We start from the raw sequence: 15,458 nt of genomic DNA on the forward strand, positions 1-15,458 counted from the left end.
TTCTGAGGGGTTGGGGACAGGGCCTGGGAACAGCTACCCCGCCCTGCAAGTGGGGTCTGTGCAGCCTCAAAACCAGCCTTGGGCTGCAGCAGGAGCCTCTGGCTATAAATAGGGGTTCCAAGTCTATTTTCTTTAAAAACAAGCATCAAACTCTTCACCACAGCCCAGAAAAGCACTTCCCAGCTGGGCTAGTCCCCACCCTGCCTAGCTACTATGTCCAGCCCTTGCCTCTGGGCACAAGGGTTCCAGGAGACTGAGGGGCAGGAAGAAGTGCAAGAAGCTCAGGGCCAGGTCAGGTGAGGGCCAGGCAGCTCCCCTGTCCACCCAGCAGGACTCCGTCCTTTCTCCTATCACCCTTGTCCATGCAAAGACTGGCAGCATTAGTGAGAGAGGACATGGTGCAGTCCCCATGCCATGCCTGGAGGTCTTTGCACCCCAGTTTTAGAGTCAGTGCCTCAGATATAGGGATGGGGGGGCTTCTCCTACCAGAAGGTGAGCTTGGAGCAGAGTGCCCAGCAAGGCCAAAGTGTGTTGAGGAGTCCCTAGGATGGATGGGGCCTCACCCAAAACCTAGCAAGACTGAGCAGGGTCACCTGGGGCCTTCTGTTCTGGGTGATGAGCTCAGGGCTCATTCACAGCAATAGGGAGCCACCAAGTGTGCCCAGGCCAGGCAGGATGACACAACGGCCAGGTTAGGTTAACGACGGCTGCCCCTGGCATCGGGAGGCAGGAGGTGTGTAAGGGTGAACATGCTAGTATCTGCCTTCGAGATGGTGCTGCGGCAAAGGAGAGGGAGTTGGAGGATAGGGGCAGAAGGACAGAAGGTGGGCATCCCTGGCCATGGGGAAGGAGGAGGAGAAGACCCAGGTGGAGACCTGGGCCCTTGCAGGTTCTGGGCAGGTAAGGAAGGGCATCCCAGTTGAGGCTTGCGGTATAGGAGGGGTGCAGGGGTCCAGGAGGTTGTGGGCCCAGCCCGAGGGCTGGTACTGGAGACAGAGATGCAGGTACCTCAGCAAAGAGGCAGTGCCCGAAGCTGTAGGAGGACATCTGGACTGAGAGGGAGCCTGGAGGCACGGGGTCAGTGGCTTTGTGAGGCAGAAGACTGCCCCCCGGAGAGGGAGGACACCACTCTGCTTGGCCCCTTCCGTCCCCTGGGTGCTAATGCTTCTTCCACCAGCAGTGTCCCTGACCTTGGGATGAGCAGAACTGGGTAGGGTACACAGACCCAGGTCCTGTCCTTTACAGCTTCCTGCCAGTGGGGAATAGCTTAGTATGAACGAGGCTTTGGATTTGATTTCTGTACCAAAAAAGAGCTTCCACCCAGCTATGCCTGTGGCCATTTAGACCAGGGTGGCCCCTTGTAGGAACTTTTCTAGTGGTAAGCCTGGCACTACGGATCAGACCTGGGGTGCTCTACCACTGAGCTATGTCCCCAGCCATAGCTTTGTTTTATTTTGTTTTCATTTCAGGACAGGTTCTCACTAAGTTGTCTCAGTTGGTCTGGAACCTGCCATCCTTCTGCCCCAGCCTCTTGAGCAGCTAGGTGTACCACCATAGCCAGCTGTGACCATACTTTCTACCAGCCACTTGCAGCTGGATTGAAGGGTCTGGGTCTAGGTATGGGCCAGTATCCAAAGTAGATACCCTTCATCACTAGAGCAGCTGAGGCCAAAGGGTACGTATGGGAGCCCATCTGATTAGAGAGAAGGACGGGAAGAAAGAGACAGACAGACCGACAGAGAACCCTTTGGGAGTGTCAGTGGGACTCTGCCTGTGCCTCCCATCCCAAACCTGATCCCCAACTGTGAGATAGGGAATCAAGGAGGAGGCGGCTTCGTCTCTTCCAGGACTCCTGGATGCTGTGTCCCTTCACTGACACCCACATCACACAGCTCAGGAGCTGTGACCTTCAGCTCTGCCTTGCTTCCCAGGAAAGCCTTGCACTAGGATGGCCCTCCCTGAGCCTCAGTTTCCCCTGAGATACCTCCATGGGACCTGCTATGGCTCAGAGAAGGATGGTCCTGGGCTGGGTGAACCTCCCTAAACAGGTCCACAAGGATACAGGACCCACACCCCTAGGGCCTGGGGTGCTAAGGAAAGAATATGGCACCAGCTTGGAAACTCATGTACCCTGGTGAAGAGTAAATTATATGGCAGGGAGAAGCCTCCTGGCCTCCAGCCTCACCACAGAGCCCCACCCTGCTCACCCTGCCACATGGGCTTCACAAAGCCTCCATTGAGGCGGCTTCCTCCCTTCCGCCTCCAGCCCATGGACTCTGGGCTCTTCCACCACAGCCTCCCACTTCCTCAGTGTCCAGGCCCCAGGCTGGAACTCATGGTAGGGAGCCCAGGGCGTGGCCAGTCTGTCTGGGCCTCCATCTCCCACTTCACCCACCCCAACTCTCTCAGGGGCCTCCTCTTCCAGAGGGGCCCCCAGTGCAGAAGTGTTCTCCAATATGTGCCCTTGGGTAGGGGACTTGAGGACCCATGGCCAAGGCCTGAGCCCAGGGCCAGGGCAAGACCTGAGGACGCTGCTCTCAGAGCCTGAGCTCCATGACCTTGCAAGGCACCAGAAAGGCACCAAGCAGAAGGTCAGGCCTGGGATGAGGGTCTTATAGCTCAGGAGCTGCTGGGATGAGGAGAGATGGGCCCACCATGACCCAACAGAGGTCTCAGTCCTGTTTGTTCTTTTTTTTTAATTTTTATTTTTATTTATTTATTTTTTAATTTTATTTATTTGTGTGTGTGTGTGTGTGTGTGTGTGTGTGTGGCCAGCTCAGCCCACCAGGGGGCGGGCTGGCTGTCATGTGGTGGCTGGGGGATTGAACCGCGGTCCCTGGGCTTTGCTAAGCTTGTTCTAAGTAGGTGCTTTAGACCACTGAGCCATCTCACCAGCTCCAGTCCTGTTTGTTCTTGCAGCCCTCGCCCTCAAACACCTGGCCTGGTGTCCCAGGTGACTCTGAACCAATCTGCCTGTGCTCAGACACGACAGCTATGAGGCCAGCACCAGCAAGGCTCAGGTAGAGATGGCCCTGTTTTAGGAACCCCATTTGGAACCAGGAGTTTAGGATGGCAGAAAGCAATGATCACTAAGGCTGCAGGTGTGAGGGCAGCTCCCAGGCAGCCACTCTGGCAGGCAGGGAGCTGGCTGGCCTGAACTTTGGTGACCACAGTGTCACCCTGGGGCAGGCTGTATTGTCCCTTTTTCTGACGTGAAGTCTGTCCCCCATAGCCTTCCCTTGGTGCTGTCAGAATGAGAGTTGGTGTTGGCTTGGTTTGGCTTGGCTGAGCCTCAGGGATCTGAGGAGGAGTTTTTGAGGGGCTGGCACCCTTGCTGAGTGCCCCAGGGTGGCAGCTTACATGACAGGAAGGTGCCCTTGGGCCCTGCCCCGTACTGAGCCAGACTGTGCGCCCCACCTCCCCTGCACTCACTGTCCACACGACACAGCTTGTAGTGACACATAGGGCCTGGGGGCTCATGGCTGCATCTCTCACTGTCCAGCTGAGGCCAGGAGCGGCACACACAGCCTAGAAGCCTGTCCACACCCCTTCCACCTCCTCGAAGGTCCTGGCTGACCCAGGGAAAGGACCTGGCTGAGGGTCCCGAGGCCAGGTGACCTCAGGGCTAGCACAGAGCTGCCATTCAGCCTGAGGTGTCCTCCAAACACACCCTCAGCGGGGCAAACAGAGAGCCCTTCATGCCCCAGCCACACCCTACCGCCTGGCCTGCAGGCAGGACCGACCAACACCCAGTGCCAAACCCAGGCCACACAGAGGATCCGGCTCCCAGAGACCTGGCTGGCCAGGCACACCCCACCCTGCCGCCTCAGCCTCCTCTGCTCTACTTCCTGCCTTTGCACCCAGGGACTCTGCTCCTCCTCAGCCTTACTCTTTCCCTGGCCTCCCTCTGCTTTGCATCCCCACACACTGCCTGGCCGCAGTTAGGAGTGAATGAACGACTAGTCAGCACAGTCCCCCCATCTGCACCCCTTCTCCTGAGCACTGGGCACCCTGCAGTCATCCCACCATGGCCTTGCCTCCTACTTTCTTCCTTATAAAGCCTGGCAGCCAAGACACCCAGGAATGCAGTCATGACACATGCCAGCTTCCCTGGCATCCCTGGAGGTGGCCAGAGTGGGAACCCAGGAATCGGTCCTTGGGGAGATGGGTATGGGGTGATAGGCAAGTGGCTGGCCAGGCTCTGCAGCTGTCCTTGCAGTGCTTCTCCCAGAAAACTGACACTGGGGATCACAGCATCCTGGGAGTGGGGGTCCAGGCAGGGCAGGGAGGATCTGAGCGTGGTCTCTAGACTGCCCTAGGACAGGGGTGAAAGGGGTGGAAGGAGGACAGGGTAGGAAAAGGAGAGGCAGAGATGGGGACAGGAGCAGTGGGACAGACAGGAGAGACAGGACTCAGGCAGAGCAGAGTCTGTGGTGAACCCAACTGGAAAAGATGCCACAGGGGCCAGGGTGGGAGTCGGGCAGAGGCACTGCCCGCGGAGACCTCTTGTCTCACCAGCTTGCTGACGGCACAGGCTGGGTATCATAAGGAGCCAGCCTCTTGCTTGGGGCTCCTGGGCCTTGGGACAAGGTCCCCATCCCCACGTGCCTGTGAATCCCCAGGGAGTACCCCACGCCCTGCTGAGGGGAGCTGGTAGGGGCCCCGACAGGGCCCCGTCGCCAGGGAAGGGACTCCGGAAGGAGGACAGAGTCGCCCACCCTGGGCCCAGACAGCAGGGCCCCCTCCCTCTGCAGACCTGGGCGGGCGCCTTCAGGACACACGGCCCCTTTCACAGAGCCGGCCCAGCCTGTGCACAATCACAGCTCTGTCTCAGCAGCGCCTGGCCCACACGCGCGTGCACAAACACAGTCTTACGCAAACCCCAAACACACCCAGCAGCCACACACACACACACACACACACACACACACACACACATGTGTACCGCCACAGACATGCCCTGTACCTGCTCCAGGCAGCCACCACACACATGGCATCTTCTCTTTCCCCCTGGTCCCCAGCACTGGGGCGTCCTGTTCTGCCCAGGCCAAAGGTTTACATCCCACCGATGCACCTCAGGCCTTCAGCCTCAGGGACCCCAGGGTGGACTCTCATGGACAGGAAGACAAGTCACAGATAGAGGGCCCATTTCTCAGAACGGTATCACTGAGGTCCAGACTGTACCCACTTTCCAGCTGCTGCAGGCTACACTGGAGCCTTAAGGAAGTATAACTCTTACTGAGCCTGGAGAGGTGGCAGCAGGCTTCATCCAGCCCAGCTCCTCCCATGGCCCCCATCTGGCTTGCCCTGGGCTACTTTTCTCTCTATTTCAAGGCATTCAAAGCCACTGGGGGTAATGGGTGGATGTTTCGGTGGTTGTCCCTGCAGACCTTTCACTTGCCCACCTCAGAGACTACCTAGTCCTTTTCTTCCTTGCCACCCTTGTCTCTTCCAGGAAGTCCTCCAAAGATTGACTTCTTTATCCGGCACCTCCCTTTGCATTCACAGTCCCCTCCAACTACCTCTGCCTTCACGACAGGCTTTTGTGACTCTAGTCTACTACCCTGCTTGGTAAGAGGGGCAGAAGGAGAACCGAGGCAGGGAGCAGCACTGTCAGAGTTTCCAAAACCCCAGCCAGCGGGGCTTTGGCCCTGTGTGGGGACAGGGGATGCCTGACCTGCTCCAGCAGCACAAGGCCGCCAGTGTGAGCCTGGCCCGCCCAGCCCCACAGGAAGCATCAGGACCTAGTCCCTCAATGGGCCCATTCAGACCCCAGCTCTCTGGAAAGCCCCCCGCTTCCTGCCTCCCTCCCCACTCAGACCAAACAGACCTCCGCTTTCTCCCCTAAGGGCGGGATGGGTGGGTCAGTGGTTAGAGCAGCCAGTGACTCTGGTTCCTGCCTGGCCCAGCGCCTGACTCCAGCCCTGTTCTAGAGAGCAGACACCCACCTTGGGGATGAGGGTATGTGAAGAGGGATAGGCAGGTCTGCTGGGATTGGGGGAGCCCCATTGTACCATGTCCACCTCACTCCCAGGTATACAGCCCCCACTGTGGGCAATATCACCTGGCTCCCAAGTCCCTGGGGCAGTCACCTCTCACCAGCTTCTGGGAGCCACTTGGCACTCCAACTGTGTCCTGTCCTCCATCCTTAAGCATGCGGTGGTCTACAGTTAAAATAAAACAATGGGGCCAGGGAGATGGCTCAGTGGAATAAGCGCTTCCCTGGCAAGCGCAAGGGCCTGAGTTCAATCCCTGGTTCCGCCAAAAAAAAAAATAAATAAATAAATAAATAAATAAATAAATAAATAAAATAAAACAATGACCTTGGGCCAGGCATGGTGCTGCAGGCCTGTAATCCCAGCACTATGGGAGGCTGAGGCAGAAAGGTCACTGAGAGTTTGAGACCAGCCTGGACTACATAGTGAGACCCTGCCTCAAAAAAGAAAAGGAATGGAAACCTTGCAGACAAGGCATCTGCCAGCTGCAGGCCCAGGGTCTGCCCCTGTGGCCCCAGAGTACTGGCCAGAAGCTGCATCTGCCCTGGTGTTCCAAGTTCTTATTTGCCCCCTCTAGCTCCCAGATAAACGTGGTAAGATCATTCCCAGTCTGACAGGAGGAGGTGCTACAGGGGCTTTCAACCCGGCCTGGGAAAAGGGGAGTCTTGGATGGTACCCCCGGAGCACGGAAGGTGCATGCCACTTCCTCAGGCGGATGTCAGCTGGCGTTGGCTGGCCAGAGACCAGCATGCATACGGCCAATGCCAGACAGTCCCTACCAAAGCCAGCAGTCTGCACCACCGCTCATGGGGCTCCAGGAAAACACATGGGGATGAGTCTCCCTTTGTCTGTCTCAGCCCCTGCCACCTGCAGGCCGGCAGGGTTATACTGGGTTCTAATCACTGTGAAAAGGATGAACCCAGGAACCATAGCAGCGTGTTAGAGATGAAGGGGGCTGATTTCAGGAAGCTGCTTAAAGGAAGAAGCAACTTCAAAGGAGGGGCTGTATCGAGGAGCCTCCCCAGTGTTCACCCGCCCAGGCTGACCCAGCACTGCCCTGCGACTTGCAGAGGCCCCGTGGCTGCCCAGGGACCCCCGCCCCCTCCCAGGCCTGAGCTTGGCCTGGGAAGGAAGAACTCCAGGGTTTTCATCCCTGTCTCCTTGGCTGTGGTGGAAAAGGGGCCGGATCTGGCTGCTCCCCTGGGACTGGCAATAGCCTGCAGCAGGAAGCAATAGCCGAGAATGGAGGAAGTCCAGGCTGTCTAGGGCCTGATGCTGTACATGGTCTCCATTTGGCCTCCAAGCCCTGCTCCTTAACATACACAGACCTGAGCCTGCCCCTAGCAGCTAGAGGATGGCAGTGGGGGCCACCTGTCCGAGCACCACCGCCAGATACCTCCACAGGCCTGGCTGACCATGGCAGTGGTGCACAGCCTGGCCAAGGCGCCTGGGAGGCCACACAGCAGGACCCCCAGGGGGAGTGTGCATGGAGACCAGTGTGTCTGGGGGTGATTATCCTGCATCTCCATTCCTGCGAGCTGTGACCACTGACAGGTGACCAGACCGAGGATGACTTTCTCTTGGGACCCAGAGAGAAGTAATGGGGCTCTCTGCCCCTGGAACCTCCAGGAAGGAGACCTGAGCTGATGGAAATGTCAGGGTCCAGTACCTTCTCAGCCAGATCTGGGCTGCATGGAACTGAGGCCAGGTACTCCAGAGCCTGTAGCTGTGACCAACTGGTATCCAGAGGCAGTGCCACCCAGGAGAACCCTGGGGATCATAAGTCCAAGCCCCTCCCTATAGCCCATATCCGAGTCTTGACCATATCCCTCTATTCCCAGCCTCCTTCTTCGGCGAGAGCCACCTGGAAGTACCTGTGGCCACAGCCCTGGCTAATATCAGCCTGCAGCTGCAGTTCTCCACGGCCCAGCCCGAGGCCCTGCTCTTTCTGGCAGCTGGGGAGAATGATCACCTGCTGCTGCAGCTCTACAAAGGACGCCTACAGGTCAGCGCCATCCAGGGATGGGCTCAGGGGACCTCCTCTGGCTTCTAGATGCCATCTTGAGGTCTTACGTTCTCCACCATGGGAGGATGGTGGATTCCAGGAAATGTGATAAATTAGTCTTATTTATCACCCCAATCCTGAGCCAACACTCTGCTCCAAGGGCCCTGAATGGCTCCCTGGCCCTGGCCCTGGCCTTTGCACCTCTGCCCATCCTCAGTGTCTCTGTGTGAACAACCCCTCCTTAGTGGTGGACACTGGCCTACGTCCCCCCTCCTGAGCTCCTGGGCATCCCCCTAGCATTGTGTCCCTTTGGGGGAACCACCTGCTTCCTTCCACATCCAGTGGAACAGAACTGCGGTCTTGGTCAGCCCACTGCTGCAGTTTGGGCCCACAGTCAGTAGATATCACTGTTGGGCACAGGCCTGGTACAGCCTGGCACTGAGGCCACCCAGCTCTGCTCTGGGTGCCAGGAGCACTGTTCAGAGCTCGGTGCTTGCCCTCCCGCTCCCAGCTTGATAGTTCTGCCACCACCCCTTCTACAGTCTGAGAGGTATTCCGGAGCCAGTTCTGGTAGCAACATCTGCCTCCTAAGAAGGGAGCATCTCTGTTTTGCTTTTGAACCTGGGGGCCCCCACGTCAGGCAAGCCTCACTCCTGAGTTGCCCTGGCTCGAAAATTCTTCTGTGCTAAACTCTAAAACGCGGATCATCTGACAACCCCATCCTTGAGCAGTGAGCCTGGGCCTTTCATGGCCTCACAGTATTCTGCCCCTTCAGAGGCCCATTGGAGAACATCCCAGGAAGAACTTCCTTGATTCTAGGGGAGTTTAATGTACAAGCTGATTTTTTTTTTTTTTTTTTTTTTGTATTGGAGTTGAACCCAGGGCCTCACCCATGCTAGGCAAGTGCTTAGCACTGAGTCACATCCCTAGCACATATGAAGTATGATCAAAATATATGGCAGGGCCAGCCAGATAGCTCAGCAGACTAAAGGGACCAGGGTTTGATCCCCAGAGTGCTGTGTCAGTCCTGCCCCCAGGGTGTGCTGAGACAGCGACTGAGATTGGGTGTGGTGGCACCCACCTATAATCCCAGTGCTTGGGAGGCTGAAAACAGTAAGATCAGTCCAAGTCTGATCTGTGTAGTCACACCCTATAGACCGGGGACCCATGGTGCCTATGTCAGGAAGGTGACAGGTTCACAGTGCCACCTCGAGCCCACATCTGCTGTCTTCTCAGGTCAGACTTGTTCTGGGCCAGGAGGAGCTGAGGCTGCAGACTCTGGCGGAGCTACTGCTGAATGACTCCATCCCCCACTCTGTGGCGCTCACTGTCTCAGACAGCCAAGCTGAGCTATTCATTGATGGACTTTTCAATGCCTCTGGCCTAGTCCCAGAAGGCCCCCTTGATGTCCCCTATGGGCTCTTTGTTGGGGGCTCTGGGAGCCTGAGCCTGCCCTACCTGGTAGGGGCCAGCCGACCCCTGCGGGGCTGTCTCTTCACTGCCACCCTCAATGGCCGCAGCCTCCTCCGCCCGCTGACCCCCGACATCACAGAGGGCTGTGCTGAGGAGTTCTTAGCTGGGGATGACATGGCCCTGGGCTTCTCTGGGCCCCACTCACTGGCGGCCTTCCCTGCCTGGAGCACTCAGGACAAGGGCACCCTGGCATTCACGCTTACCACGAGAAGCTGGCATGCACCCCTGGCCTTCCAGGCAGGGGGCCAGCGTGGAGACTTCATCTACGTGGACATCTTCGAGGGGCACCTGCGGGCTGTAGTGGAAAAGGGCCAGGGTACTGTCTTGCTGCACAACAGTGTCCCTGTGGACGATGGGCAGCCCCATGAGGTCAGTGTCCACATAGATGCCCACCGTCTGGAGATTTCCGTGGACCAGTACCCCACACGCACCTCGAACCGTGGGGCCCTCAACTACCTGGAGCCACATGGCAGCCTCCTCCTCGGGGGACTGGATGCAGAGGCCACCCGCCTCCTGCAGGAACACCGCTTGGGCCTGGCACCAGGCACAGCCAATGCCTCCCTGCTGGGCTGCCTGGAGGATCTGAGCATCAATGGGCAGCGGCAGGGCCTCCTCCATGCTATGCTGACCCGTGGCATGGCAGCCGGCTGTAGGCTGGATGAAGACGAGTATGAGGACGACGCCTACAGCTCCTACGAGGCCCTGTCCACCCAGGCACCTGAGGCATGGCCAGCCATGGAGCTGCCTGAGCCATGCACGCCCGAACCAGGGCTGCCACCTGTCTTCTCCAACCTCACCCAGCTGCTGACCATCAGCCCACTGGTGGTAGCTGAGGGTGGCACAGCCTGGCTGGAGTGGCAGCACGTGCAACCCACACTAGACCTGCAGGAGGCCGAGCTGCGCAAGTCGCAGGTGCTGTTCAGCGTGACCCGGGGAGCACGACACGGCAAGCTGGAGCTCGACGTCCCAGGCGCCCGAGCACGGCAAATGTTCACCCTGCTGGATGTGGTCAACCGCAAAGTCCGCTTTGTCCATGATGGTGCTGAGGACCCCGCCGACCAGCTGGTGCTGGAGGTGACTGTGACAGCACGGGTGCCTGTGCCCTCCTGCCTGCGGCGGGGCCAGACCTACCTGCTGCCTGTGCAGGTCAACCCTGCCAATGACCCACCCCGCATCATCTTCCCGAATGGCAACCTCATGGTGATCCTGGAGCACACACAGAAGCCCCTGGGGCCTGAGGTCTTCCAAGCCTATGACCCAGACTCTGCCTGCGAAAGCCTCACCTTCCAGCTCCTGGGAGACTTAGCTGGGCTCCCAGTGAAGCACCGGGATCGCCTTGGGGAGCCAGTGCCCGAGTTCTCCTGCCGCGAGCTGGAGGCAGGCGACATCATCTATGTCCACCGTGGTGGCCCCGCACAGGCCCTGACATTCCGTGTGAGTGATGGGCTGCAGGCAAGCCCCCCTGCCACACTGAACGTGGTGGCCATGCGGCCAGCAATCCGGATTCGCCACAGCACAGGGCTGCACCTGGCACAGGGCTCTGCCGCACCCATCTTGCCTGCCAACCTCTCAGTGGAGACCAACGCTGTGGGGCAGGATGTGAGTGTTTTGTTCCGTGCTGTGGGTGCCCTGCAGTTTGGGGAGCTACAGAAGCAAGGGGCAGGTGGTGCGGAAGGGGCTGAGTGGTGGGCCACGCAGGCCTTCCACCAGCAGGACGTGGAACAGGGCCGTGTGCGGTACCTGAGCACTGACCCCCAGCACCGTGCCCAGAACACTGTGGAGAGCCTAGTGCTGGAGGTGCAGGTGGGCCAGGAGACCCTGAGCAACCTGTCTTTCCCGGTGACCATCCAGAGGGCCACTGTGTGGATGCTGCAGCTGGAGCCACTGCACACACAGACCACGCAGCCAGAGACCCTCACCACGGCCCATCTGGAGGCTGCCGTGGAAGAGTCGGCTGGCCCAAGCTCCGGCAGCTTCCACTACGAGGTGGTCCAGGCTCCCAGGAAAGGGAATCTGCAGCTTCAGGGTATAAGGCTGTCAGCTGGCCAGGGCTTCAGCCAGGAGGACGTGCAGGCTGGGCGTGTGACCTATGCAGCCACAGCACGAACCTCCGAGGCCATTGAGGATGCCTTCCACTTCCGTGTCACAGCACCACCACACTTCTCCCCACTCTACACCTTCCCCATCCACATTGGTGGTGACCCTGATGCTCCTGTCCTCACCAACGTCCTCCTCCTCGTGCCCGAGGGTGGTAAGGCCATCCTCTCTGCTGACCACCTCTTTGTCAAGAGCCTCAATAGTACAAGCTACCTCTATGAGGTTATGGAAAGGCCCCGCCATGGGCGGCTAGTGTGGCGGGAGCCACGGGACAAGGCCACCACAGTGACATCCTTCACCAATGAAGACCTGCTGCACGGCCGACTGCTCTACCAGCACGATGACTCTGAGACCACTGAAGATGACATTCCATTTGTGGCCACTCGCCAGGGTGAGGGCAGTGGCGACATGGCCTGGGAGGAAGTTCGAGGTGTCTTCCAAGTGGCCATCCAGCCAGTGAATGACCACGCCCCTGTGCAGACTGTTAGCCATGTGTTCCATGTGGCCCGTGGTGGGCGGCGGCTGCTGACAACAGAGGATGTGGCCTTCAGTGATGCAGACTCAGGCTTTTCTGACGCCCAGCTAGTGCTGACCCGCAAGGATCTCCTGTTCGGCAGCATCGTGGCAGTGGATGAGCCCTCACGGCCCATCTACCGTTTTACCCAGGAGGACCTCAGGAAGAAGCGGGTCCTCTTTGTGCACTCAGGGGCCGACCATGGCTGGATGCAGCTGCAGGTGTCCGATGGGCAGCACCAGGCCACCGCCATGCTCGAGGTGCAGGCTTCAGAACCCTTCCTCCATGTGGCCAACGGCTCCAGCCTTGTGGTCCCTCAGGGAGGCCAGAGCACCATTGACACCACTGTTCTCCCTCTGGACACCAACCTGGACATCCGTAGTGGAGACGAGGTCCACTACCATGTCACAGGTGGCCCTCGCTGGGGGCAGCTGCTCCGCGCTGGTCAGCCAGCCACCACCTTCTCCCAGCAGGACCTGCTGGATGGCATTGTCCTCTATAGCCACAACGGCAGCACCAGCCCCCGCGACATGCTGGGCCTCTCAGTGGAGGCAGGGCCGGTACACACAGAAGCCACCCTCCAAGTGACCATTGCCCTTGACAGTCCACCAGCACCGCTGCAGCTGGTTCGGCATGAGAAGATCTACGTCTTCCAGGGGGAGGCGACTGAGATCAAACAGGACCAGCTGGAGGTGAGGAGTGGAGGGAGTGACTGGGTCCCTGGCTCTGGCCAAGCGTGCTTGGGTGTCTGGGGTGTGCCATAGTATGGCTGGGTCTGCACCTGTATGTGCTGTGGAACCTGAGTACTCAGGAATTTGCTCCACACACATCTGCCTCTGGATATCAGGTACCACCCACACATGTACTGTGGGAAACATGCAGACCATGGTGTCCCCAGATCTCTCTAGACCACATGCTAGGGCTGCAGGGTGGTATAAGGGACTTTAACCACCTAGGAACCGCATGGAGCCACTGAGCCATCTTCAGGCTCCATGACTGACCGGGCAACCTTGGGCCAGCCCCCTTATTCTCCCAACCTGCCAGCTCTTTTTGTTTGTTGTTTGTTGTTGTTGTTGTTCATTTGGTTGTTTTGTTTTGTTGAATCAGAGTCTTGATATATAGTCTAGGCTGGCCTCAAACTCACAACAACTCCTGCCTCAGCCTCCAGAATGCTGGGGTTACAGGAGTGCACCACCGTGTGCAGCTGTCACTCTGCCAGTTTCTGAGGCCCTTCTGGTCCCCAGTGTCTAGACTTCTGAGCAGAACATAACCAACAACACCCCTGGTGTCCGGCAGCTCTTACCCTAGAAAGACAGGATTGAGGGGGGGCTTTGAAAAACACAGGTGTTCATGGCAGAGAACAGTATGGCACTAAAGGCCAGAGCTTGTGACGACAGAGGCACAGAGTCTGAAACGTTGTCCAGTGGTGGTCGGTAACCTTTTCCCATGGCTCCATGTTCCATCCAGGACAGAGTGCCCACCCAGCAGCTTTGGGGCGGGAGCTAGGTGTGTATCTGGGCCGTTCGCAAGAGAGGAGCCTGGGCCATGGGGAAGAGCCGGGTGCCCTCTGGTGGTAAAAATGTGGAATAGCAGGATCTCAGCCGGAGCAGGGAGCCTACGTGCGCGCGCGCGTATTAATGGGATCTGTGTGTCTGGGTGTTGTGTGTGAGCAGCAGCGCCGGCGGAGGGCGGAGCATGGAAGTTCAGCTGGTCCTGCTAGTTGGGGTCATGACCAGTCTCCTCTGTGATACCTGTTGACAGGCAGACCAGGAGGGGGTAGCCCCCGCAGACATCATGTTCTCAGTGAGGAGCCCCCCGAGTTCGGGCTACCTGATGATGTCCCACACGGCAGCGGGGCCGCCCAGCCTGGCCCCAGTGCCCAGCTTCTCCCAGGAGGCCGTAGCCGCTGGCCGGGTCCTCTACCTGCACTCCCGCCCCGGGTCCTGGAGCGACACCTTCACCTTGGACGTGGCCTCGGGACTGGGTGCCCCTTTGGAGGGGATCCGCATGGAGTTGGAGGTGCTGCCCACCACTGTCCCCCTGGAGGGGCAGAACTTCACCGTCCCCGAAGGCGGTACCCGTACCCTGGCCCCGCCGTTGCTCCAAGTCACTGGGCCCTATTTCCCCACTCTGCCCGGCCTCGACCTACGGGTACTGGAGCCGCCCCACCACGGAGCCCTGCAGAGGGAGGAGCAGCCCAGAGACGGGTCCCTCGATGTCTTCTCCTGGAGAGAGGTACTTTCCCATGAGCATGGTATTGCCCGCTGTAATCACTGGGGCGGGGGCGGGGCCACGTGTGGGGAGCAGCCCACAGCGTCCTCTGCGCCCCTCTGGGGGTAGACTGTTTTCCCCTTTCCACCCATGCAAACAGAGGCTCAGAATATGCCCCGCCCCTTGCCCCCCCCCCCAAATAAAAACTCGGCCGCCAAGCCAGAGCAGGGTACATGGGTGCTTGGCTGAGCGCCCCCTACCGTCTTCAGGTGGAGGAGCAGCAGATCCGATACGTGCACGATGGGAGCGAGACCCTGACCGACAGCTTTGTCCTGGTGGCCAATGCCTCGGAGATGGACCGCCAGAGTCAGCCACTGACCTTCACCGTCACCATCCTGCCTGTTAATGACCAATCACCTGTCCTCACCACAAATACGGGCATGCAGGTGAGAGCACCCCGAGGCTGCATCAATCTTAGCTCCTAGGTCAGAGCCAGGATCCCCTACTTCCCAGTCTTCTCTGGGCCTCAGCTTCCTTCCCTGAAAAGTAGGATTGCTGCCACATGCCTAGCCAAGTTATTGGAAGAAGTGTGGAAAGAGAGGTTTGAGGGAGTTTTATTGGGTACTTACGAGGGCAATAGGCAGCTTCATGAATGGCCACACGCAGCCCTGTTGTTCACTGGACTCACCTGTAGAAGGCAGCTTTTCCTATGGCTCAAGACCAACACGCCTGGAAAAGTCTCTTATAATTTCTGGGGGTGGGGGGACCAGCGTAGTCCCCACCTCCACCTCCAGTGACAATCCCCTGCACTCTTCATCTTCTCCCACTATTCACTGTGACTCAGGGGCATCCCATTATCCAGAGAGAATAGAACCCCATAGTCACAAAAGTAGACATTGGTGGAACAGAAGTGGGTATGGCTTGACCAAATTTGCGTGCATAATAGTGTGAGAGGTTCCCACAGGGCAGAGGATGCAGTTCGGGTTAAATGCTGCCTGGGACCAGAGCCAGGCTGCTGTGCGGACATATGGACACCAGGTGGCGCCATCCACCCGTGTTTGCTTCCCCTGCGGGTTTAAACTTTCTAGCAGTAGGAGGGAGGAGCCTTGGGCTGTTTCCTGGGTGAGGGCCCCTAAGGGACTGTGCTAGCAGGCCACATAGC

General features: G+C 58.6%; 1 protein-coding gene across 1 annotated transcript in view; it reads left to right on the top strand.

The window, feature by feature from the left end:
* Positions 1-15,458, top strand: part of Cspg4 (chondroitin sulfate proteoglycan 4) — a 30,321-nt gene that overhangs the window by 7,057 nt on the left and 7,806 nt on the right. The window contains exons 2-5 of the mRNA XM_023712608.1: positions 7,838-8,001; positions 9,238-12,777; positions 13,847-14,320; positions 14,566-14,742. Of these exons, the coding sequence (XP_023568376.1) occupies positions 7,838-8,001; positions 9,238-12,777; positions 13,847-14,320; positions 14,566-14,742 (4,355 nt within the window). The remainder of the gene's footprint in view (positions 1-7,837; positions 8,002-9,237; positions 12,778-13,846; positions 14,321-14,565; positions 14,743-15,458) is intronic.

The sequence above is a fragment of the Octodon degus genome, unplaced genomic scaffold, assembly GCF_000260255.1.
Source record: "Octodon degus isolate 3935 unplaced genomic scaffold, OctDeg1.0 scaffold00026, whole genome shotgun sequence".
Taxonomy (NCBI): Eukaryota; Metazoa; Chordata; class Mammalia; order Rodentia; family Octodontidae; genus Octodon; species Octodon degus.